Source organism: Desmodus rotundus, chromosome 6, assembly GCF_022682495.2.
Source record: "Desmodus rotundus isolate HL8 chromosome 6, HLdesRot8A.1, whole genome shotgun sequence".
NCBI classification, from domain to species: Eukaryota; Metazoa; Chordata; class Mammalia; order Chiroptera; family Phyllostomidae; genus Desmodus; species Desmodus rotundus.
Genome location: NC_071392.1, coordinates 30533779 through 30559725, shown reverse-complemented (window position 1 = coordinate 30559725; position 25947 = coordinate 30533779). Strand labels below are relative to the sequence as shown.

General features: G+C 38.7%; 1 protein-coding gene across 1 annotated transcript; it reads right to left on the bottom strand.

Annotated features, from left to right (window-relative positions):
* Positions 1–6252: 6252 nt before the first annotated feature.
* On the bottom strand, positions 6253–24798 carry SAMD9 (sterile alpha motif domain containing 9). Its single transcript, XM_045185284.2, has 3 exons — positions 24583–24798; positions 20647–20729; positions 6253–12213 (listed from the first exon to the last, which is right to left on the bottom strand). The coding sequence occupies exon 3, from the start codon at positions 12203–12205 to the stop codon at positions 7460–7462; it is 4746 nt and encodes a 1581-aa protein (XP_045041219.1). The 5' UTR covers positions 12206–12213; positions 20647–20729; positions 24583–24798; the 3' UTR covers positions 6253–7459.
* Between the last annotated feature and the right edge of the window lie 1149 nt (positions 24799–25947).

Sequence of the window (25947 nt, the reverse complement as noted above, 5' to 3'; positions counted from 1 at the left end):
CCGAGAGACTCAAGCCCAGGGCGGCTGGATCGGGCCCCCAAGCACAGAGCCTGTGGCTCAGCGGGCTGCGCGCGCTCACCAAGCACAGGGCCGGCTGGGTGCCTGTTTTCCAAATACAAAGCAGCTGGCGAATGTCCTAACCCCAAGGCGGCTGAATCCGCCACCTGCGCGCCAGCGTTCCAAGCCCTGGCGGCTCTATTGGTCCGCCGGCTGCGCGCTCAGGGCACAAAATAACGTCACAGACCCAAAGCGGCTGGATTCCCCTGCTGCGCACGCACGCGTCACAAGCCAAAGCGGCTGGATTGGCTGATCAACGGACTGATTGACTGCCAGGGACCACACCTACAAAACAGCGAAGAGTGTGACCCAGGAAGAGAGAAAAGTGAAACCAATCCTTCCAACCACCCCCTCCCGTTGCACAGACAGGACACCAGCAGAAATAACCTGACCGGTTTAAAGCCAACAGAAGATTTTTTTTTTTTTTATCCTTTTTCTTTTTTTTCCTTTCCCCCTGAATTCCTTCTTCCTCTCTCTTTTTTTCTTTTTTTTCATTCCTTCTTCCTCCCATCCTTTACCATTTTTATGTCTTCTTCCTGCCTTCTTTTATCTATTTCTATGTTTTAATTTTTGCTAAAATTCCTTCTTATCTTGCCTCCGATCTTTCTTTATTCCTTCTTCCCTCCTTCCTTCCTTTCCTCCTTTCCTATTTCCTTTTTCCCTCCTTCCCATCTTTGTTTTGGTTTGTTTTGTGTGTGTGTGTTTTTTTTTTTTTCTTTTCTTTTGCCCCCCCTTTCTCTTTTTCCCACAGGTGAGACAACAAAACCTGGAGTGCTGAAAAGACTAGAGTTAGACCGTGTTAAACACATAAACGTCAGCTCAAGACCAGTGAGCACAGGAGAGTAAGGAGACAGCACCACCGAATCCCATTGGCATTCTACCATAGAAGTTCATATCATAAATCCAGGGAGTCAGAACAAAGCAATTTAAGACGCAGAGGCCAACAAGAAGAGCCTCACAAACAATGGGAAGACAAAGAAACAATTCCCAAATGAAAGGAAAGGAGGAAGTCTCAGAAAGAATACTAACCGAAAAAGAGGCAAGTCAACTATCAGATACTGAGTTCAAAGCAATGGTCATCAGGAAGCTCACTGAGCTCTCTGAGCTCAAAGAGAACTACCAGAAACTACAAGGAAACTACAATGAACTCACTGCAAACTATATCAACATGAAAAAGGAAATAGAAAATATCAACAAGAGCCAAGAGGAAATGAAGAATACAATTTCTGAATTGAAGAACACAGTAGAAGGAATTAAAAGCAGACTTGACGAAGCAGAGGATCGGATCAGTGAGCTGGAGGACAAAGTAGAAAAAAACACCCAGAAGGAGCAAGAAAAGGAAAAGAGGCTCAGAAAGAATGAAGAGGCAATAAGGGAAATGCAGGACAACATGAAACGTAACAATATCCGTATAATAGGAATACCAGAAGGAGAAGAAGAAGAGCAAGGGATAGAAAACCTGTTTGAAAAAGTAATGATGGAAAATTTCCCTAATCTGAGAAGAGAAAAAGTCACCCAAATCCAGGAATCACAGAGAGTCCCAAACAAGAGGAACCCAAAGAGACCCACTGCAAGACACATCATAATTAAAATGGCAAATTTCCAAGACAAAGAGAGGATCTTAAAGGCAGCAAGGGAGAAAAAGGAAGTAACATACAAGGGAGCCCCAATAAGGTTAGCAACTGACTTCTCAATGGAAACGCTCCAAGCCAGAAGAGAATGGCAAAAAATATTCCAAGTACTGAGAACCAGAGGCCTGCAACCAAGACTACTTTACCCAGCAAGGCTCTCAATCAAGATAGAAGACCAAATAAAGAGTTTCCCAGACAAAAGAAGTCTAAAAGAATACAGCTCCACCAAACCAGCTCTGCAAGAGATGCTAAAGGGACTGCTTTAAGGAAAGGAAGGAAAAGAGAAAGACAGAGGAACACAGGTAGGAAATAATGGCAATGAATAACTACCTATCGATAATAACCTTAAACGTAAATGGATTAAATGCTCCAATCAAAAGACATAGAACAGCTGAATGGATAAGAAAACATGACCCACACATATGCTGCCTACAAGAAACCCATCTCAGGACAAAAGACTTACACAGACTGAAAGTGAAGGGCTGGAAACAAATCTTCCAAGCAAACGGACAGGAAAAAAAAGCAGGGGTAGCAATACTCATATCTGACAAAATAGACTTCCAAAGAAGGGCCATAAAGAGAGACCCAGAAGGTCACTTCATAATACTCAAAGGAAGAATCCACCAAGAAGACATAAACATTGTAAATATATATGCACCCAACATAGGAGCACCCAAATACATAAAGAAAATCTTGGAGGATTTCAAGAAAGATATTGACAGCAACACAATTATAGTAGGGGATTTTAACACCCCACTATCAAAGATGGACAGGTCTTCCAAACAAAAGATCAACAAAGATATTGTGTCACTTAACAATACCTTAGAGGAAATGGACTTAACTGATATATACAGAGCTTTTCATCCCAAAGAAGCAAAATACACGTTCTTTTCAAGTGTCCATGGAACTTTTTCAAAGATAGACCACATGATAGGACACAAAGCAAGCCTCAACAAATTCAAGAAAATTGAAATCATATCAAGCATCTTCTCTGACCACAAGGGTCTGAAACTAGAAACCAACCCCAAGGGTAAAAACCCAAAACACTCAAAAGCATGGAGACTGAATAGCATGCTATTAAACAATGAATGGGTCAAGAATGAGATTAGGGAAGAAATCAAAAACTTCCTGGAAACAAATGAAAACGAACTCACAACAACCCAAAACCTATGGGACACAGCAAAGGCAGTCCTGAGAGGGAAGTTCATAGCAATACAGGCCTACCTTAAGAAGTTAGAAATAGTTCAAACAAACAACCTAACCCTACGCCTACAAGAACTGGAGGAACAACAACAAAGACAGCCCAGAGCAAGCAGAAGGAAGGAAATAACCAAGATCAGAGCAGAACTAAATGACATAGAGACTAAAAGCACAATTGTAAGGATCAATGAATCCAGGAGCTGGTTCTTTGAAAAGATAAACAAAATCGACAAGCCTTTAAGTAGGCTCATCAAGAAAAAAAGAGAGAGGATCCAAATAAACAGAATTAGAAATGAAAGTGGAGAGATTACAACTGATACCACAGAAATACAAAGGATCGTAAGAAATTACTATGAAGACCTGTATGCTAAGAAATTTGAAAACCTAGATGAAATGGACACATTTCTAGAAAAATATAATCTTCCAAAACTGAATGAAGAAGAAGCAGAAAACCTGAACAGACCAATATCAGCAAAGGAAATTGAAGAAGTCATCAAGAAACTCCCATCACACAAAAGCCCTGGACCAGATGGTTTCACAGGAGATTTCTACAAAGCATTTAAGGAAGAACTAACCCCTATCCTTCACAGACTATTCGAAAAAATCCAAACTGATGGAAGACTCCCAAACTCTTTTTATGAAGCCAACATCATCCTAATCCCAAAACCAGATAAAGACACAACGAAGAAAGAAAACTTCAGGCCAATATCGCTGATGAACATAGACGCTAAAATTCTCAACAAAATATTAGCAAACCGCATCCAGCAATATATTAAAAAGATCATCCACCATGACCAAGTGGGATTCATCCCAGGGATGCAAGGATGGTACAATATTCGCAAATCAATAAACATAATACATCACATCAACAACAGCAAAGACAAAAATCACATGATCATATCAATAGATGCGGAAAAAGCATTTGATAAGATACAGCACCCATTTCTGATAAAAACACTCAGCAAAGTGGGAATAAAGGGAGCAGTCCTCAACATAATTAAGGCCATATATGAGAGACCTACAGCCAACATCACACTCAATGGACAAAAACTTAGAGCTTTCCCACTAAGATCAGGAACTAGACAAGGATGCCCTCTCTCACCACTCCTATTCAACATAGTATTGGAAGTCCTAGCCACAGCAATCAGACAAGAAAAAGCAATAAAAGGCATCCAAATTGGAAAGGAGGAAATGAAACTGTCACTGTTTGCAGACGACATGATAGTGTACATGGAAAACCCTATAGACTCCACTCAAAAACTACTCGACCTAATAAATGAATTTGGCAAAACAGCTGGATACAGAGTCAATACCCAGAAATCAAAGGCATTCCTGTACACCAGCAACGAAACTGCAGAAACAGAAATCAGGAAAAAAATCCCATTCGATATAGCAACAAGAAAAATAAAGTACCTAGGAATAAACCTAACCAAGGAGGTAAAAGACCTGTACTCAGAAAACTACACAACACTGAAGAAAGAAATTAAGGAAGATACAAACAAATGGAAGCATGTACCATGTTCATGGATTGGAAGAATCAACATTATCAAAATGGCCATACTACCCAAAGCAATTTATAGATTCAATGCAATCCCTATTAGAGTACCCATGACATATTTCACAGATATAGAACAAACATTGCAGAAATTCATATGGAACCATAAACGACCTCGAATAGCTGCAGCAATTTTGAGAAAGAAAAACAAAGCAGGAGGGATCACAATACCTGATATCAAACTGTATTACAAGGCCACTGTAATCAAAACAGCCTGGTACTGGCATAAAAACAGGCACATAGACCAATGGAACAGAATAGAGAGCCCAGAAATAAACTCAAGTCTATACGATCAATTAATATTTGACAAAGGAGGCAGGAGCATAAAATGGAGCAAAAACAGCCTCTTCAACAGATGGTGTTGGGAGATCTGGACAGCTACGTGCAAAAAAATGAAACTCGATCACCAACTTACGCCATACACGAAAATAAACTCAAGATGGATAAAAGACTTAAATATAAGCCGTAACACCATAAAAGTCCTTGAGGAAAACATTGGCAGGAAAATCTCAGACATTCCACGCAGCAACATCCTCACAGACACATCCCCTAAAGCAAGGGACATAAAGGAAAGAATAAACAAATGGGACCTCATCAGAATAAAAAGCTTCTGCATGGCTAAAGAAAACAGCACCAAATTACAAAGAGTACCAACAGTATGGGAAAACATATTTGCCAACGATACCTCAGACAAGGGCCTGATCTCCAAAATATATAAAGAACTCACTCGACTCCACTCCAGGAAGACAAACAACCCAATTAAAAAATGGGCAAAGGACTTGAACAGACACTTCTCCAAGGAAGACATACAGAGGGCCCAGAGACATATGAAAAGATGCTCAGCATCACTAGCCATCAGAGAGATGCAAATTAAAACCACAATGAGGTATCATCTCACACCAGTCAGAATGGCCAACATAAACAAATCCACAAACAAATGTTGGAGAGGATGTGGAGAAAAGGGAACCCTTGTGCACTGTTGGTGGGAATGCAGACTGGTGAGGCCACTGTGGAAAACAATATGGAATTTCCTCAGAAAACTAAAAATGGAACTGCCCTTTGACCCAGTAATTCCGCTGCTGGGATTATACCCTAAGAACACTGAAACACCAATCCAAAAGAATCTGTGCACCCCAATGTTCATAGCAGCACAATTTACAATAGCCAAGTACTGGAAGCAACCGAAGTGCCCATCAGCAAACGAGTGGATCCAAAAACTATGGTATATTTACACAATGGAATTCTACGCAGCAGAGAGAAAGAAGGAGCTTATACCCTTTGCAACAGCATGGATGAAACTGGAGAGCATTATGCTAAGTGGAATAAGCCAGGAAGTGAGGGACAAGTACCATATGATCTCACCTTTAACTGGAACATAAGCAATAGAAGAAAAAAGCAAACAAAATATAACCAGAGACATTGAAGTTAAGAACAATCTAACAATAGCCAGGGCGGGGGTGCGGGGTGGGGGCGGGGATAGTGGGAAGAGGGTATTACAGGAACTACTATAAAGGACACATGGACAAAACCAAGGGGGAGGGTGGAGAGGGGGGAGGGAGGTGGGTTCACCTGGGGTGGGGTAGAGGGATGGGGAGAAAAGGCATACAACTGTAATTGCATAACAATAAAAAAAAAAAAAAAAAAAAAAAAAAGAATGTTTGACCAGATGATTTTTTTTTTTTTAAACCAAAAGTGAGCTGATAAGTTAGGCAGCTGAAATTTCATTCAGGAGCAAGAGACCACCTACCTGCTGCCCCTGCCCCACCCCCCAGTGAAAAGTTTGAAAGAAATTGTGAAGACAAAAACAAATTGAATTTTTTGTTTTTATAACAGAAAATTTCAAAAGCACAGTCCAAAGAAAGGAAAAGAATATAATGAACTCCCGTATATGCACCATGCAGTGATTGTTAAATCAGGTCCAGTCTCGTTGCAGCTGTACTGCTTATCTGCTGTCCTTTCACCATTTCCATTCCTTACACATGGAATTACTTTGAAGCATATCCAACATCTGCATTTTCTTTCAATTGGAAGAAAGATCCAGAGGCTTGGTCAGGTTCAGGTCCAATTACCTGGCGAGACTATGTCATGGGTGATGTGTGCACTCTGGTAGTCCCACAACGTCTGGCTTTTTCTGTTAACATTGATCAGGATTTAGGAAAGTCTGATTTATCTGCCATAAGGTGTTCATCAGCTTTTTACTAGTTTTGGCAATTGTTGGTGATTGTCTGTGTTCAGAATTTTATTAGAGAAAAATTGCATTTTGATTACTTCTCACTGGTTGTGCTTGTTCAATGCATAGTTTATATGTATATTTTGCCGGTATGTTAGGACCTTCTGGATGGGGGACAAGTTAGTCTTTTTACACAAGAGTCCTTTTTATTCATTAGTTTTGGAGTTTGAGTGTATTTTTGTTTGTGTAGAGGTCTAAACTCAGTTTTTTTTTTCACTTTTGCTCAACTGCCTCCTACTGCATGGAAAGGCAGTCTAATTCTCCAGCCTACTTTGGTAAGATCTGCTGACTTCTATGGGTTTGACGTTCAGCAAATTGGTTGCTCCTTCGGCTTTGAAAGATCCTTGAGTGCTGGTGTAATTGGTAAGAATAAATATTGCTCCTTAGCTTGAGAAGATTTCATTTTTTAATGAAATGGTCTCCCAGATATTGTCATGTCTTGGCATTATAACTATGTTTTCCTATTCTGAAAAGTTTTTACATTTGAGAAGAATGGACACACTCTTTCTCAATCCATGCCTTGGTTGGGTAATTGGGGGAAATTTTATTAGGCTCTGTGTGGCTGATGTCTTACATTTATTTGTCCTAATTCCATCCATAGCTCCTTCTTATCTTGTTCTTGATGCTGTTATCCAAACCAAGTAAGATATTTGATACTTTCCACATTTTTTTCTCTACAGTCTGTGTAGGACTCATAACATACTTAAGAGTAATTTAAAGTAAGGGTCTTGGGTCTCAAAAAAAGTGGTACTGAGACCACATTCCTGGGGAGAGAAGATCAGACTCTTAAATAATTTCAATGTCATAAGCAAGTGGGCCTCCAATGGAAAATCCCAGGTAAAAAGACACTTTCTCTATGCTTCTGCCACTTCTTAGTTGACCCCAGAAAGCAGGTGTGATGGGTATTGTGATTTTTTCATTGGTTCCATATTCTATGTATAAACAATTATGTTCAGCTCGTCCCTTTAAACGAAGCAAAAGTTCTTGGACTTTTTTCTCCTTCCATACCTTTCCACTCTGCCACAAGGAATTATCAGGTGTCTTTCCAAAGCATTGATCAATTTTTCCTTTGTGGACAAGTCTGTTCATATTGTTACCTTTCCCAAGGAAAAAATATGCAATTGGTTGCTTCGTACGATACATATGTTTATATTGCCCCCTGAAAGAATTTTCCAGTGACTGAGTATACTTTTCCATTTGTTTAGAATCTTGATCTAGTTGTTGGTTTTCTGGCCAGAATAAGAGGGAAGCTAGGAAATAAGGTTCTGAAAATCGATGATGTGGTCCTATTTGTTGCAAGACTTCTTGAAGCTGGTCTTTCAGTTTTTTAATTGGCTTCACAAATTTGGAGGTAGGTTTAATACAGTAGAGAATGATATTGGCCAAGATGAAATTTTGCTTTTCCTTTGGCTGGATTCTGACAGATTGCTCAAAGAGAAAAGTATATTGTTTCACTATATCTTCCATGGGTTTAATAGCATCTTCTTGATTTTTGATTAGGTATTCCAAGAGCCCCGAAAACTTGTCTGCTTTTAAAACTTCTAGGCTTTTCCAACACAGCTCTACTTGAAGTGGCAAACTAAGCTTGGTTGTGAGATTTTTGTTTTGTGAGTCCTTTGAGGGACCAAATATATCTGCATACTTTTTAAAATGTGTAGACACCTTTTTCCAAGTTTTGGACTGTTCATTTTGCTTAATGTTGTTCCTGGGTTTTAGAAGGACAAAATAATCATCAAAAAAATCAAAGCACTTTTTCAAAGAAAATCTCAAATTAGTTAGATAAGGAATGAAGTTCTTGAGGGCTAATTTAAATTCATTGTTTGAATCCCCAGGAATATCACTACTTCCTGATATAAAATTGATCATGTCTCTTTTAGATAGTTCATTATTACTGTCAAAAAAAGGAATGAGCTGGAGAATCTCGATTGTGTAGAGCCCAACTTCTATCTCCCCATAATAACCAGCAATATTGTAAGTATCATACCGCCTCTTTGATGTCTGATAAAACCTTTCTGTCGCCTCATCCTCTCTATCTTCACTTTGTTGTTGAGATTCTTTGAATGCATTGGAGGCACGTACTGCTAAATCCAAAAGATCAGTTAGATCAGCAACCGAAATGTTGCTGCTTTCCTTCTTCTCTAGCCACCATCTTATTTTACTCTTGTAGACTTGACCCAGTGTATCAGAGATATAAGAATTGCTAGGTTCTATCTTTTTTGCTTGATTTGCCCAATGAAGGGCATTGGTAAAGTCCTTCTCTTTAAAGTAGAAATGTCTTGCCAAGGCTTGGCAAATGAATGCATTTGGGTTGAACCGATGAATACCTGCCAGCAATACTTTTTCAACTGCTGGGTTCCCTTCATCTTTATGTAATGCTTCAATGAATGGGGAAAACCAAGTTCCCATTTCACCTTCACGTTCGTTGCGCTGTCTTGTGAGCAGCAGTGTTTGCATATCTTGGAAAAATTTGCTTCTTCCTATACCAGTATCATAGAACAAATTTTCTGTTAGCATATCCAGAATAATTTGACTTTTATCCAAGTGATAGCTTATCTTCAATTCTTCCAGTGAGCGAGTGGCAATTAAAGGGTGAATAATGCGCACTCCAGAGTACTTTCCACATTCTACCACCTCTGTTTTTATCAGAATTGTAGAGTAGGTGCCCATCTTGTCTTCAAATTTTTCTGTTCCCCAGAAAGCCTTCTTGGCTGTTATTCCTAAGAACCTTTCACATTGTGAAAGTGAAATGGTGGTATGAGGCACATATGAATTGAGAAGAGCCAGAAAAGAAAAGAGCTTTGCTTCCTTGGTGGAAATATTTTGTCCTTTCAGGATATTCCTGACCACATTTTCTATGTACTCCTTATTAAAATTGGTTTTCATGATCATGAAGGAATAAAAATCTCTAAAGTTTTTATGTTGCTCTTCAATTTCTTTCAATTTAAGCTCAAAAGCTTTCTGTTCTTTGGAAGATAGTTGTTGTGTTAGAGCGATACTGTCTAAGATCTTTGCGCATTTTTCAGGATTCTGTGATCTTATGCAATTTAGGATGATCACTAAAGGTTTCTCATATCGAATGTACTTACTAGCTATAGATGTTTGAATAGAGGCCAGCAGAAGATAGATATCACCTTGTTCTTCAAAATCATCAACAAGAAGCAGTACAGGTAGGTATTCTTGATGGTTTTCTGCCCCATAGGTGATTAAATTAGTCACTTGTTTTCCAATTTCAGAAAAATCTACTGTCTTGTTTTTTAGCACAGCACATCTGAATTTCTTTCTTAGTTCCCAGAGAATATGCATAGCCAAAGTAGTCCCACCACAGCCTGGGTGATGATACAGATGAATAATTTTAACACATGTTTGCTGAGAAGAAACTACACAGTCTTGAATCATTTTTTCAAGTTTTTCATATTTATCCCTTTTGACAAAAGGTGAAGAATAATTTTCAGAAGAAAAGTAGAAGTTCCACCAGGATACTTTACCACCGCGATAGAAGTCTTCCTCTTTTGAAGCCTTGAATTCGACAAATTTATTCTTGTCCTTTTCTAAGAGTGTACCTTCACATTCATTTTCACAGAGAATTTCCAGAGCAGTCATGATATCTTCTTCCCTTTTCAGAAGGACAGAAGATGACCCAATAGATGGCAGAAATCTCTTTAAAGACGTAGTCACAGATTTTAGTTTAAGAATAGTACCATTTATCTCTTCAAGACTTAAAGAAGAAATACATTGGCTTGACAATTCATCTTGTTTTTTTATTAATCTTGCTTCAAGTAGATCTTTCCATCTCTGACATATGTGTGAGTGTACACAAATACATAATATATTTTCCATTCCTTTGAGATCTTGGTAGAAAGCACAGAACGTCTCAATGAGGGGGTCTCTTGGGTCATCCACGGAGGAGAGTAATAGAAATACCACCAGAAACTTCCCTCTTGGCATTATGTCTTCATGTGTAAGAAATGATATCAATTTCCTGACTTCAGATGCTTTTTCTCTTTGCCAGGAACTTGGATCTAAGGGTTTATATTTTTCACTGTCAAGGTCTAACCTGCCATTGCAGAAAATCCAGCTGGGTTGTTGGTAAAGATTCAGACTAGAAATCTTCTCATTTGTTGTGGTTTTCCCCTCTATATACAGACTTGGCAAGTGAAGGTTTACTATTCGGCTTTCTTTGTAAGCATTCACTATACCCTTGCTTACAGACTCAGGATCAAACTCCAACACAGCAAACCATTTAATTTCCTTTAGGAAATCTAAGTGTTTTATTTGATTAGGGTGGCATTTATTTGTTACAAGAATGTACCATTCATAGTATGAATTATCTAACAAGTCCTGATTTCCTGTCAACAATTGAATAAGCTTTGGTCCCTCACTCTCTTTTTTATTTGTTTTTACTCTGCATTTTTCTTCTGCTTCGTTTCTTGACTTTGCCAGTGTTTTTAAACCTAATGTAAATTCTTTGAATTCTGCATTATTTTTCATGATATCTTTAGTGCTGGCCCCATCTCGCACAAAGACTGAGAATTTTGTTCTTGGTTCCCATATTTTGTTGTTGCAATTTTGCATTTTAATCTGGAAATAATCATCTCCACATTCAGAGTATTTTGGAATGACATCCACTTCAATAACAAATTTGTCAGATGGAGTACTGTTTGGCAGTAAAACTTCTACAAATCTTGGCTCTCGAATGCACTTCTTTGCTATTTGGACCTGATGGTCTTCAAAATACTGGTGGATCATCCGATTGAAGTGCTCAATGAGGGCTTCCTTGGTGATATTGGTGACATTCACGCCAACAATTTTTCCGTGGGGTTTGTCTTTGACTCCAAAATGGATGGTACCATTGGTCCGTGAATTCATACAAGCTGAAGCAAATCGGAAGACTTCATTGCTAAATTTCATTTTAACATCCTCTTCTGTGGCTGTTTTTGTATTTGTGAAGGCTTTGAATTCATGTATCGCATCAATGAGATTGAGTGGTCCTGTTTCAGGCTGTAAACAAAAATCCACTTTGTAACGATATGGGTTACTGAATTCATCAAAAGGGTATGGTACACATGTCAGTTCTACAGACGGCTGCTTTTCCTTTGTGCCATCTATTTCATCTAACGTGAACTCATTTTTTAGTGACTCAGAAACTGTAGTAACTGTAGAGGCATTAGGCATATCTGATTTCTCTTTATCATTTTGTTTTTGCTTTGAAGTTTCAGTTTCCTTTTTTGTCAAAGCTTGTGTTTTAGGAACATTTTTACTGCCTTTTTTCCTCTTACATGCCTGAATAGGATCTTCCGAGGGTGTTTTCTGCAGTTCTCTGAATAGACATTCTATTTGGATAGCTGGTCCATGTGTTATGCCCATATCAATGAGGTTACTTTTAGTTAACCACTTCAAGACTGCTCCATTTACATCTTGTGCGGTCAATATTTCCCTGTGTTTTTGGTCAATTTTATGACTTTCTAACCACCGATTTACATCCTCTTTTGTCCAGTCATCTGTATTTTCTGGCAGGTTTAGTTCTGCTGCCATTCTGATATCTGTATATAGAAAAGGAAAAATAATTTAGTATATTTATGCATAAATTTTTAAATAACTAATTTTTCAATAGGTAATATGTATGTCTCATGCAATTTTAAAAGTTCAAAAGAATATGCTTGCCATGTAGTTATTCTCCTGAGAGGAAATTACCATCACCAGTTTCTTCTGTGTCCTGCCAGAAAAATGTTACTAAATACAAGCACATTTCCCCCCACAGGAGTAACAGCATTGTATACACATTTCTCGTCACCTTGCTTTATTCACTAACGGTATCTTGAGGACACTGCTAGTCAGTATACATAGAGAAGTTTCATTTTCATTAATGGTTGTTTGCTGTAATGTGTGTCGGCTGGGTTATATTAAAATACTCAATTCTGTTATAGAAAATAAGAGAAACAAAGGAGGAAATGTGAAACTAAATAGAGAAGGCTATATAAAATAAAGAGGACATGTGAAACTAAGTATAGAAGCAAGTAGTTATGAAGCACATTATGACAGGTGTAGAGTATACAGAGCATATGAGTGTTAAACATGGGAAGGAATAGAAAGCCAAATGGATGTTATGTATTCTTAAGACACAATTGAAGCACTTGATATTGTTGAGTTCTTATTGGGTCTTAATTGGATAACACCCACTTGATCCTTTGGGTCCTCTACTCAAAAAGCATAAATAAAATCCAGAGTAGTTTATTAGACTAATTGATGAGGTATAGCTGTGGTCAGGCATATGAGTCCCTCTGCATCTCTCTGATTAGAGCGAGTGCATGTGGTTGGCCTATTGTATGTACTATCTGTTGATCCCCCTTGAACAGACCTCAACTCGGGTTCTTAGAATTACACAATCAGTAGAGAATGCTGATACAGCAGAGAGGGAGAGAGGATAGATGATCTTGCATAACTCAAGATAATAAGGTTCCACCCCGCTTGTATCTTATCCAAAGTGTGTCGCCAGTATCTTCTGCCTGCTTTTTGTTGTGTACTTAAACTGATTTAATAAGGCGTGTGCCTTAAGCAGCTTCATTTGGTGTGGGAGCTATTCTCTTCCATGACTTCTAGGATAGCTTGCTGGGTAGGGAACTTGGAAGCTACTCTTATATTAATTTTTTACATAATAATCGATCATAGCTCATTCTTGGGCGGTAATGAATGGCATTACTATTTGGTCTACAAATTGGCAGCCTGCTCTCTGTAAAATTCATGGCAATATGGGTTACATAAATATAGCAATGGTTAGAAAAAAATGAAATCCAAATAATAATAGCTTTAAGTACAATCCCAAAGTGGCCCCAAAACACAAGCCATTCTAATGACTTTGTCATGGAAGAAATAAATTAACAGAGGAGATAAGCTTGGGAAAAATTATGGCAAATAGATTATATAGACACACTTTTATGAAATAATTCACAAGAATATTGCCCTCCAGTGGTAAATAAAAATTCATGATTAGGATTTACCTTCCCTTCCTGATATACAGATGCCAGAGCAGTGGTCCAAGTTTAAAACTATTACTTTTTGTTAGTAATTCCTGTATGTCTAGAAAGTGAATTTAAAAAATGTCTTATAGCTACAGTAATACAAAATAGGCAAAATTGATGGAAATTTTACTCCCTTACATCACTATGACAATTAGAAACCTAGAAGATTTAATACTTCTTTAAAAAAGTGAGCTAGATGAAGTTTCCTTCAGTAATTTGGCTTATAGAGATTAAGAAGTTCAAATTTTAAATTATCTGGGAAAGGAGATAAAGTGGAGGGGGAAATTGCTTTAGGTTTACTAATCTTTAAAGTAAGCCCCGTGAACCCTTTCACACTGTTGGGGGGAATGCAGACTGGGGCAGCCACCGTGGAAAGCAGTATGGAGATACCTCAAAAAATTAAAAATGGATCTGCCTTTTGATCTAGTGATCCAAGTTCTGGGGATATATCTGAAGGAATCCAAAACTCTAATTTGAAACAACATAAGCACCCCTATGTTCATTGCAACATTGTTTACAATCACCAAGATATGGAAGAAGCCCAAGTGTCCATTAATAGATGAGTGGATAAAACAACTATGGCACCTTTACACAATGGAATTCTACTTGGCCATAAAACAGACGAAACTTTTACCCTTTGCAACAATATGGATGGACCTGGAGAACATTATGCTAAGTGAAATAAGCCAGTCAGAGAAAGACAAATACCGTATGATTTCACTCATAAGTGGAATCTAATGAACAAACTGAACTAACAAGCAAAACAGAGACAGACTCATAGATGGAGAACAGATGACAGCTACTGGGGAGTGGGGAGGTTAGGGGGTGGGGGATTGAGCAAAAGGGAAAAAGGACTCATGGATATAGTCAACAGTGTGGGGATTGTGGGGGGTGGGTAGTATAAGGGGACTAAATGGTAGTGGAAAAAATACAATAAAGATTAAATTAAAAAAACAGTAAGCCCCTTTTCTGGGACCACATCAAATTTAAGACACTGTATCAAAGGACACAACAGAATGGAAAGGTAAGCTATAGAGCGGGAGAAAGTATTTACAAATCATGTAATTGATATGGTAATATCCAGAATATAGTAAAAATTCCTACAACTCAATACCAACAACAAAGCAAGTAACCCAATTAAAACATGAGCAATGGACTTGTATACACATTTCTCCAAACATGATGCACAGATGACCAACAAGCATATGAAAAGGTGCCCAACATCACTAATCATTTGAAAAAAGCAAATCCAAACCGCAATGATATCTCATTTTACAACCATTGCGATGACTACTAAAAAAACCCCCCTAAAAATAACAAGTATTGGCAAAGATGTGGAGAAATTGGAAGGAACTCTTGTGTACTGTTGGTGGGAATGTAAAATGGTGCAACCTACATGACCTACCCTAAAAGAATGTTTAAAGGAAGTTCTCTAAACAAAAAGGAAATGGTAAGAGAAGGAACTCAGAACATTAGGAAGGAACAAAAGAACCTGGTAAACAAAAGTATTGGTTAATGTGATACAGTTTCTCCTATTTGGTTTTCTAAATTGATTGTTGAAGCACTGTCTGATACGGTTCGAAATGTATGTACTGGAAGTAGTAAAAATTATAAGTAGATAGGGTAAAGGAATATACAGGAACTGAGATTTCTTGGCTTCACTCAAACCAGTAAAATAATACCACTAGACTGTCATAAGTTGTACATATATAATGCAACATCTAAAGTAACTACTAGAAAAAGCTATACAAATTGATACACTCAAAACACTGTAGATGAAAGTAGAATTGTAAAAAAATATCAAATAATGCAAAGGAAGTCAGGAAAATACAATAAAGAACTGAAAAACAGAACAAACAAAAAATAAAATGGTAGACATAAGTATAAACATACTTATAAATAACTACATTAAATATAAGGAGCCTAAATACAGAAATTAAAAGAAAGAATTGGTATGCTGGATTAAAAACATGACCCGGAGAACCAAGATGGCGGCATAGGTAGACACACTGCGCCTCCTCACACAACCAGAACTGACAGAAAATCCAACGGCAAGGAAGTCCGACACCAAGGAAATAAAAAATAAACATTCATCCAGACCGGTAGGAGGGGTGGAGATGGGCACCGGGGCGGAGAGGACTTACGTAGCCATGGTGGGACCGAGACTGGCGGAGTGTGGGACTAACTGGCAGGTAGTCTGAGCACTAGCAGACCCTGCAGCCCCACATTCGCGCTCAGATAAACCAGACAAACGGCGGGCAGCGAAGCAGACCATGCAACCCAGGGCTCCAGCTCGGGGGAAATAAAGCCTCAAACCTCTGATTGAAAATGCCTGTGGGGGTTGGGGCAGCAGCAGGAGAGACTCCCAGCCTCGCAGGAGAGGTCGTTGGAGAGACCCACAGGGGCCGAGGGCATGCACAAGCCCACCCACTCGGGAACCAGCACCAGAGGGGCCCAATTTGATTGTGGGTAGCGGAGTGAAAGATTGAGGTCCTGTGGAGAGTGGAGCGGGCGCCATTGCTCCCTCTCGGCCCCTCCCCCACGTACAGTGTCACAGTGCAGGGACTAGCATTACCCCACCCTGGTGAACACCTAAGGCTCCGCCCCTTAAAGTAACAGATGCGCCAAGACAAAAAAAAAATGGCCCAAATGACAGAACACTTCAAAGCTCCAGAAAAAATACAACTAAGTGAGGAAGAGATAGCCAACCTATCGGATGCACAGTTCAAAACACTGGTTATCAAGACGCTCACAGAATTGGTTGAATCTGTTTGAAAACCAGATGAAAAAATGAAGCCTATGCTAAGAGAAACAAAGGAAAATGTACAGGGAACCAATAGTGATGAGAAGGAAACTGGGACTCAAATCAACGGTGTGGACCAGAAGGAAGAAACAAACATCCAACCAGAAAAGAATGAAGAAACAAGAATTCGGAAAAATGAGGAGAGGCTTAGGAACCTCCAGGACATCTCGAAACGTTCCAACATCCGAATTATAGGGGTGCCAGAAGGAGAAGAGGAAGAACAAAAAATTGAAAGCTTATTTGAACAAATAATGAAGGAGAACTTCCCTAATCTGGCAAAGGAAATAGACTTCCAGGAAGTCCAGGAAGCTCAGAGAGTCCCAAAGAAGCTGGACCCGAGGAGGAACACGCCAAGGCACATCATAATTACATTACCCAAGATGAAACGCAAGGACCTACATCCAAGATTACTGTATCCAGCAAAGCTATCATTTAGAATGGAAGGGAAGATAAAGTGCTTCTCAGATAAGGTCAAATTAAAGGAGTTCATCATCACCAAGCCCTTATTATATGAAATGTTAAAGGGAGTTACCTAAGAAAAAGAATATAAAAAATATGAACAGTAAAAATGACAGCAAACTCACAGTTATTAATGACCACACCTAAAACAAAAACAAGAGCAAACTAGGCAAACAACTAGAACAAGAACAGAACCATAGAGATGGAGATCACATGGAGGGTTGTCAATAGGGGAGTGGGAGGGGGAGAGGGGGGGAAAGGTACAGAGAATAAGTAGCATAGATGATAGGTGGAAAATAGACAGGGGGAGGGTAAGAATAGTGTAGGAAATGTAGAAGCCAAAGAACTTATAAGTATGACCCATGGACATGAACTATAGGGGGGGAATGTGGGAGGGAGGGGGTGGGCAGGATGGAGTGGAGTGGGGGGGGAATGGGACAACTGTAATAGCATAATCAATAAATATATTAAAAAAAAAAACCCCATGACCCAAGATAATGCTGTCTGCAAGCTCTCACTTGAAATATAGCAGTGTAGGTAGGTTGGAAATAAGATACAGGTAAAATATATAATACAAATATTAATAAACACAAGAGTAGTTTATTAATGCCCTATTAATGCCAGATAAAGTAGATTTCAGAGCAAAGAAAATTACCCCAGACAGAAGAGTATTACCATATTTTTTGGACCATAAAACACACTGGACCATAAGACATACCTAGGTTTTAGAGGAGGTAAATAGGATAAAAGAAAGAAAAACCCACTCCACCGTCGCCCCCACCCCACCCCAGTGAGCCAGGTAAGCTACATTTGGACTATACAACACATCCCCATTTTCCCTCCAAAGTTGGGGGGTTGCATCTTATAGTCTGAAAAATACAGTATATAATGGTTAAAATATCAATCCAACAAGATGTTAGAGCAATCCTAAAAGTGTTTGTACCAAATGAGAAAGTTGCCAAACTTTTGAAGCAAACACTGATAGAACTTTTCAGTTTTAGGAAAATCCACAATTATAGTTGGATATTTCAACATCTTTCTTTTAAAAGTTGATAGAATAACTAGACAAAATATTAGTGAGCATGTAGAAGAATTCAGTACCATTGACCAACATTTTAAAACACAGAACACTCTGTTCAAGAACAGCAGAATATCATTCTTTGTAAGTATCCAAGATAGACCATATCCTAAATGATAAAATGAAGTTCAACAAATTTATTTATTTTTAAAAAGATTTTATTTATTTTATTTTTAGAGAGGGGAAAGGAGGGAGAAACATCAATGTATGGTTGTCTCTTACGTGCCCCCAACTGGGGACCTCGCCCACAACCCAGGCATGTGCCTTAGACTAGGGATTGAACCTGCGACCCTTTGGTTCACAGGCCAGCACTCAATCCACTGAGCCACACCAGCCAGTGCAAAGTTCAACAAATTTAAAATAATTGAAATCATACAGAGTGTATTTGCCAAATACAATGGAATCTTATGAGAAATTGATAATAGAAAGTTAAGAGGAAAATCACTAAAGACTAAAGCCACACATTTCTAAGTAATTCATGGGCCAAAGGAAAGTCTCAAATAAAGTAAAAAAAAAAATGCAGTTTTGTGGGACACAAAGCAGTGTTAAAAGAATTATAGCAATAAAAGCATATATTGGAACGAAGAAAAGTATCAAAACAATAAGCTCAACTCAGAAATTTAGAAAACTTTGAAAAAGAAGAGAAAAATAAAACAAGCAAGGAGAAGGAAAGAAATAATAAAGACTAGAAATAAATTAAACTGAAAACAGAAATATAATAGAGAAGGTCTGCTTGCTTGAAAAGATCAGAAAACTGACAAGCCTGTAGCAAGACTGAAAAATAATAAAAAAAGAGTAATGAAAGAGAAGACACATTTACCAATATCAGAAATGAAACAGTGGATATAACTTTAAACCTTTTAGACATCAAAAGGACAATAATGGACAGCTGTGAACAACTTCACACACACAAATTTGACAACTCAGATGAAATAGGCCAATTCCTTAAAAAATATAAACAACTACAACTCACTCAATATGAAATAGATTATTGGAATAGTTTCAGAACTTCAAAGAGAACTGAATTTTTAATTTAAAAAGTCTCCCCCTAAATCTCCAGGCCCATATAAAATCACTGGAGAATACTACCAGACATTTAAAGAATTAACACTGATTCTATACAATATCTTCTTAAAAACACACACACACACACACACACACATTAAAGAGGGAGTACTCACAAATTCATTTTACAAAGCAAGTATTACCCTGATAGCAAAGTCCATGCAGACTCAGCCTTCAGGTGGGCTCCCATGGACCCAGTTCTGCCCCACCTCAGTGCCACGCCTCCCACCACCTACAGACCCAGACTCTCTGTTTGCCCCAGTGCTAGGCTGGGCCCCATCGACTCAGACTCCCCATCTGCCCCAGCCTCGAGGATGGCTTTTATGAACCTAGACACATGGCATGGCCCAGGACCAGGCTGGATGATGATGATGATGATGATGATGGTAAGTGTTGATGAGGATATGGAGAAAAGGGAATCTTTGTAAACTGTTGGTGGAAATGTAAATTGGTACAGTAGTTATGGAAAAAGAGTGTGGAGATTCTCCCTAAAATTAAAAACAGAATTACTATTATGATTCAGCAATTCTACTTCTGGATATATATCAGAAGGAAATGAAATCAATTTCTCAAACAGATATCTGCACTCACATGTTTATTGTAGCATTTTCATAATAGCCAAGACATGGAAACAACCTAAGTGTCTGTTGAAAGATGAATAGATGAAGACGTGGTGTATATGTACACAATGGGATATTATTTCGTCATGAGAAAGAAGGAAATCCTGCCATTGGAGACAACGTGGATAAAACTTGAAGATATGATGCTAAGTGAAATAAACCAGAAAAAGAAAAAGAAAAAGGCAGTTACTGTATCATCTCATTTATACATAAAATCTAAAAAAAAAAATTCATAGAATGGGATATCGGGCTGGAGAGGGAAGGGATGGGCAGATGTTGGTTTAGCTATACAAGTTTGCAGTTATGTAGGATGAATGTCTAGAGCTCTAATGTACAAGCATGATGACTGTATTTAATAGTACTGTTTTGGACACTGGAAATATGCTAAGAGAGTAGATTTGAGATACACTCACTACAAAAATAAATGGTAACTATGTAAGGAGATGATATGTTGATTAGCCTGATCAGAGCAGTCATTTCACTCTACATATGTATATAAAACCATTATGTTTTATACCTTAAATATATACAATTTTTATTTAAAAATGCTGCATTTGAAAACTTGTGAGATACAGTGTCAACAATACTTGGAGAGGATACTTATAGCCTAAATGCTTTTATAAAGCTAGAAGAATTATTAAAAAGCATAAACTAAATATCCATTTAATAAGTTCAAAGAACAACAGAATAAGGCAGAAGGAAGTAGAAGGAAGGAAGAAAAAAGATAGGAGCAGAAATCTATAAAATGAAAAACAAAGTTACAACAGAGTTACAATCAAAAGCCCCAAAGTTGTTCTTGATAAAGAGTAATAAAATTGACACACCCATGGAAAGGGTGGCCAAGAAATAATAGAAATGGTACAAATAATATCAGATGCTATAAATTTGAAGACTGAAGTGAACTGAACAAGTTCCTTGAAAAATATACTTACCAAAACTGACTCAAGAGGAAATGAAAGGAGTACCACTTCCCAGTGTGATGTAGTAGATTCCACAAACACTCCCACTCTATCAGCTAGAAAAAAAATCAGATAAATTATAAAATGTATTTTTGAAGTTATCACAGAGTTGTAGATGGACTTGATGACTAGGACTGGTTGAACTAAACTTCCAGAGAGAGAAGATCCCTTTCTAGGTAAGCTTTGGAGTATTTGCTCATTCTGGATGGGGTGGAGGACTAGACTTGGCCTGATGTGAGGAAGAGAAACCAGTAGGGCTTTTGATAATCACTTGAGTGAATGTGATGAATTTGAATCTAAAATTGCTTCAAAATCTTTAACCATCATGGAAATGCAAAGTAAAACTACAATGAGATAATACTACATACCTCGTAGAATGGCTAAAAATAAAGTCTGACCATACTAAATGGTGGTGGTGAGGTAGAGTCAAAAGAAAATTCATACATTGCTGGTGGGAATATAAATTATTTTAGCCACTTTGGGAAACTATTTGTCAGTTTTAATAATTTAGGATACCATTTACATGAAGTTCAAGAACAAGGAAAATTAATCTATTGTAGTAGAATTCAGCAGTTACCTTTTAGCAGGGAGATATTTTCTGAGGAGAGACAAAAAAACTGTTTTGTGAAAATGAATGAAGGAAACCTTATTCAACATGGAGTTGGGAAGCCATGAAGGGAGAGCTCTCCCTCCTCCCTGTTTGTCTCAGCAATAGCAGCAATAGCAGACTTCTGTAGCAGTTTGTCTGTCTTTGTCTCTCTGAGAATCTGTTAGGGAGCTTTATTTTCTGGCAGCTGCCTACTTCTTAGATGGTGGAACGTGTCTTTGATTAATGTAAAATACATCTTTATTTTTTTAACGAGTATATCTATTTTTAGAGAGAGGAGAAGGGAGAGAGAAAGAAGGAGAGAGAAAAACACCAATGTGTGAGAGAAACATTGATCTCTTACCTCTCGCATGCCCCCAACGGGGGAGTAAAGTACATGTTTAAATTTTCATTGTATGGCTGGTGGTGGGAAAGCTACTCATTCCTGCTTTCATTTCCCATTCCCTGTCCCTTTCCCAGCCTCAGTCCTCCCTCCCTCCTTCCATCCTGCCTGCCTCACCCTTTTCTGCTGATGCCTCAGGTCTGGGCCACTTTCTGGACTGGGCACACTAAGGTGCAATGCCCTGTGGCCCAGTATGTGACCTGCCATCTTGCTGCCCCTCGTTTCCCCTGCCCCAAGTGGCTGTGGGGCCATGCGGTGCTGCCCACTATGGCCTGGAAAGCAGTTAGCAGGAAGTGGAAAGTGCCAGCCTAGTCTGGAGCTGGGCATGATACTCAGAACCTGCTGTTTGGCTGGGATAACTCCCTTCACAAAAGGAAAAGACTCCCCACAGTGAAGAGATCCTTAGTGTACTACCCAAAGAACCAAGAAGTCAGGCTACAGAATGAAACCAGCTTCTCTTGTGTGTTGTATGGTTATGCAGCACAGCAACTTCCTGGTCTCCTGAAGGAGAAAGAGTTTCACCTTGGGACCCTTAATAAAGTATTTGTATCTCCGTGGCTGATCATAGGCAGGTGGTGTGGGGCACAAAATGCAACACATCCATCCATCTATACTGTCCCAAAGGGCAACATTTTCTTCTTTTTTGCATTGTGTAAATGTCCCCTAGTTGTTTCATGTGAAAATTTCTTTTTAAAAAAATTTTTGGACTTCTGGTCAAGATGGAGGCATAGGTAGACAAGCTTTGCCTCTTCAGACAACTGCAAAAAGAATTACAGCTAAATCTCCAAACAAATAACATCTACCAGTGTCAGAAAATCAAAGTGTATGGAAGTCCAACAACCAAGGATTTAAAGAAATCACAATCACCCAGATGGATAGGAAGGGCAGAAAATTGAGGAGACAAGGTGTGGCACAGAGAGGCAGCAGCAGAATGGGCACGGGAGGTCCCACATTCATGTGTGGTGGGTAGACATTGGGATAGATACCTTGGGAGTGAGTGATCCCAGCCCCAGGGCAGACTGCACAGCCCAGGGTTATAGTGCCAGGAAGGTAAATCCCCATAACTTCTGGCTGTAAAAAACAATGGGATTTGGGGTGGTGGAAGAAACTGATGGAGGAAACTTCACTTAAGGGGCACACGCACACTTAAAACGTACGTAAACCCACCCACTCTGGGATTCAGGGCAATAGCTGAAGGGGCACCAGTCACATACAAGTAGTGGGTGGAGTGACCGGAAATGGGGCAAGTGCTGGGCAAACCACTAGAAGCCAAGCAGGCACAGTCTCTTCTCTGAGCCCTTCCCCCATGCAGAGCCACAAAGTGGTGAAGCAGGTTGCCCCATCCTGGTGATTACCTAAGGCTCCAACCCACACAATTTACAGATGACTTTTACAGGGAGTCAAAGCAACTCTATCTAATACACAGAAACAAACACAGGGAGGATGCCAGATTGAGGAGACAAAGAAAAATATCCCAAATGAAAGAACAGAACAAAACCCCAGAAAAAGGATTTTTAAAAAAAGGATATAAGCAATCTATCAGATGCAGAGTTCAAAACTGATGATTGGGATGCTCAAAGAACTCACTGCGTACAGCAACAACATAAAAGAAGAAATGAAGGCTTCAACAGTTTGAAACATAAGAAAGAAATAAACATTCAACCATAACAGAAAGAAACAAGAATTCAAAAAAATGAGAGTATAATTCAAAAAATTGAGGAGAGTATAATTCAAAAAAAGGAGATGTGTGGAACATCTTCAAACATGCCAACATCTGAATCATAGGGTGCCAGAAGGAGAAAAGGAAGAGCAAGACACTGAAAACTTACTTGAAAAAATAATGAAGGAGAACTTACCTAATTTGGCAAAGGAAATAGAAATATAAGTCCAGGAAGCACAGAGAGTCCCAAACAAGATGGACATAAAGAGGCCCATACCAAGACATTATAATTAAAATGGCAACAGAATGAGAGAATCTTAAAAGCAGCAAGAGAAAAGCAGAGAGCTACCTACAAAGGAGTTCCCATAAGAATGTCAGCTCATTTCTCAAAAGAAACTTTGCAGGCAAGAAGGGACTGGCAAGAAATATTCAAAGTATTGAAAAGCAAGGACCTACAACCTAGATTACTCTATCCAGCGAAGCTATCATTTAGAATGGAAGGGCAGCTAAAGAGCTCCCCAGACAAGGTAAAGCTAAAGGAGTTCATCATCCCCAAGCTATTATTACGTGAAATGTTAAAGGGACTTATTTAAGAAAAGATGATCAAAGCTATGAACATTAAAAAAGCAACAAATTGAGAACTATCAACAACTGAATTTTAAAAAATAAAACAAACAAATATCCAGAACAGGAACAGAATCATAAATATGGAGATCATTTGGAAGGTTATCAGCTGGGAGGGGGAAGGGAGAGAATGGGGGAGAAGATGCAGGTACTAAAAAGTATAATTAGTAGGTACAAAAGAGATAGGGTGATGTTAAGAATAGTATAGGAAATGGAGAAGCCAAAGAACTCATATTCATGCCCCATGAACATGAACCAAAGGTGGGGAATGATGTTGGAAATGGGGGTATTGGAAAGAGGAGGGCAAAGGGGGAAAAATGGGACAACTGTAATAACAACCAGTAAAATATACTTAAAATAAATTTTCATTAAATGTTCTTTCTGAAAATGCTAATGCCTTGGAGGATTTCATCAGTAAAAGTGCTTTTAGTTTACATTTGCCTCTTTTGTGGAATGCCATTTTTCAACAAATATAAAGCCTATTCCTGTCACAGCAATGAAGTCTAGAATGTCTAGGCTTACGTATTATTTTTGGTTTGGGGGTATATTTCAATTTATTATCGTAGATTCCTTCCTGTTCAATGAAATGCTGCTGTATATAGTAATAATAATATTAATATTCAATATTGTACTTACCCAGGTCGTCTTGCAAGTTTCTTCTACATATATGAGGGGAAAACCATGTATTTCAGTGCAGAAAAGTCTAACGTCTGTGTTTTCTTCCTCCTGTGATGTCAGAGAAAGACATTTTTTCTTTCCAGTTTTTAAGAAAGTTCATTTATACTCTGCTTTTATCTCATTGTTAGCTCTGACTGCTCAGAAACAACCGGGTGCGTGTGTCTCAGAAATGAGTGTGTCAGAACTGGTAGGCAGGAGAAGGAAACCTTTGGTCTACTTTTAGTTTCATTTTCCTGGATTGGAGTTTATTTATAGAAGTGATTTTGCATTTTTCTAAAATGCTTTTTTTTTTTTCCTTAAGCCTTTACTCTGCCACCTTCTGGTCTGTCTGGTTAAAATCCAAAGTTTTCAAATCTGTTCTCTGTTTGAGAGTGTTGAGGACTGCTGAGAGCCTGCTGTGGTGGCCGCAGGCAAACTCTGGGGCAGTCTGAGTGGGTCCTCTGGGAATACCCGTTTTCGCTGTGGTTGGGAGCCTTGGGGAGCTCCGGGTAGGAAACAGCTTAAGTTGGTCTCCCACTAGCCTTCCAGTGTGGGCGAACTTACATTCTTAAGTTTTCCTAAAGTGTAAAGGAATGGCTTCAGAGACTATTATGAGCTCTATAAATGCTAAAGGCCTCTGAATTAGTTCTGTAGGGCAGACCAGTGTTGAGACCCCTGTGGCCACTTTGCAGGGATTTGTCTTTTTAAGGTCATTCTCAGGGCAAGGTAGAGAACTGACTAATAGCCACAAAAATAGTTAACATTAAAAAAATTAATAGCAGGTGCTAATACTTACTGTGTATACTCAATTAGCTTTTGGTTTCCATGTTTCATTGTTGATTCACAGTGGTTTTTATGTGGGTTTAAAACATTTATTGGGCACTCACTGTGTACCATGCACTGTTAAATTATTTACTCTTCAAAAAAATCCTCTCGGGTAGATGCTATTTTTATTTACATTTTACAGCTGAAGAAACTGAGGCACAGAGATGTTAAATAATGTACCCATACATATAGTTTAAATGTATATATAAAAACTTTTAAATGCACACACACACATACACATGTCTATATTTGTATATATCCTGTTAGTTCTGTTTCTCTGGAGAATCCTAACTAATATGACCAGGGCACAAATGGTTTGACAAAGCAGAACAACCCACACCCTAGTCTAAATATAGTACATTTCTGTTACAGCATGTCCCTCCCCCGTCACTCCTGATGTCCTCCAGAGGAAACCGTCCTTCCGATTTTATTTTTCACCATAGATTAGTTTTACGTGCTCCAGGTGTTCATATACATGGAATCATACGGCATATAGCCTTCTGTGACTGGCTTCTTCTA

Coding starts and splice junctions, on each gene's coding strand:
- SAMD9 (XM_045185284.2), bottom strand. CDS start 12,205: ATGGCAGCAGAACTAAACCTGCCAGAAAATACAGATGACTGGACAAAA.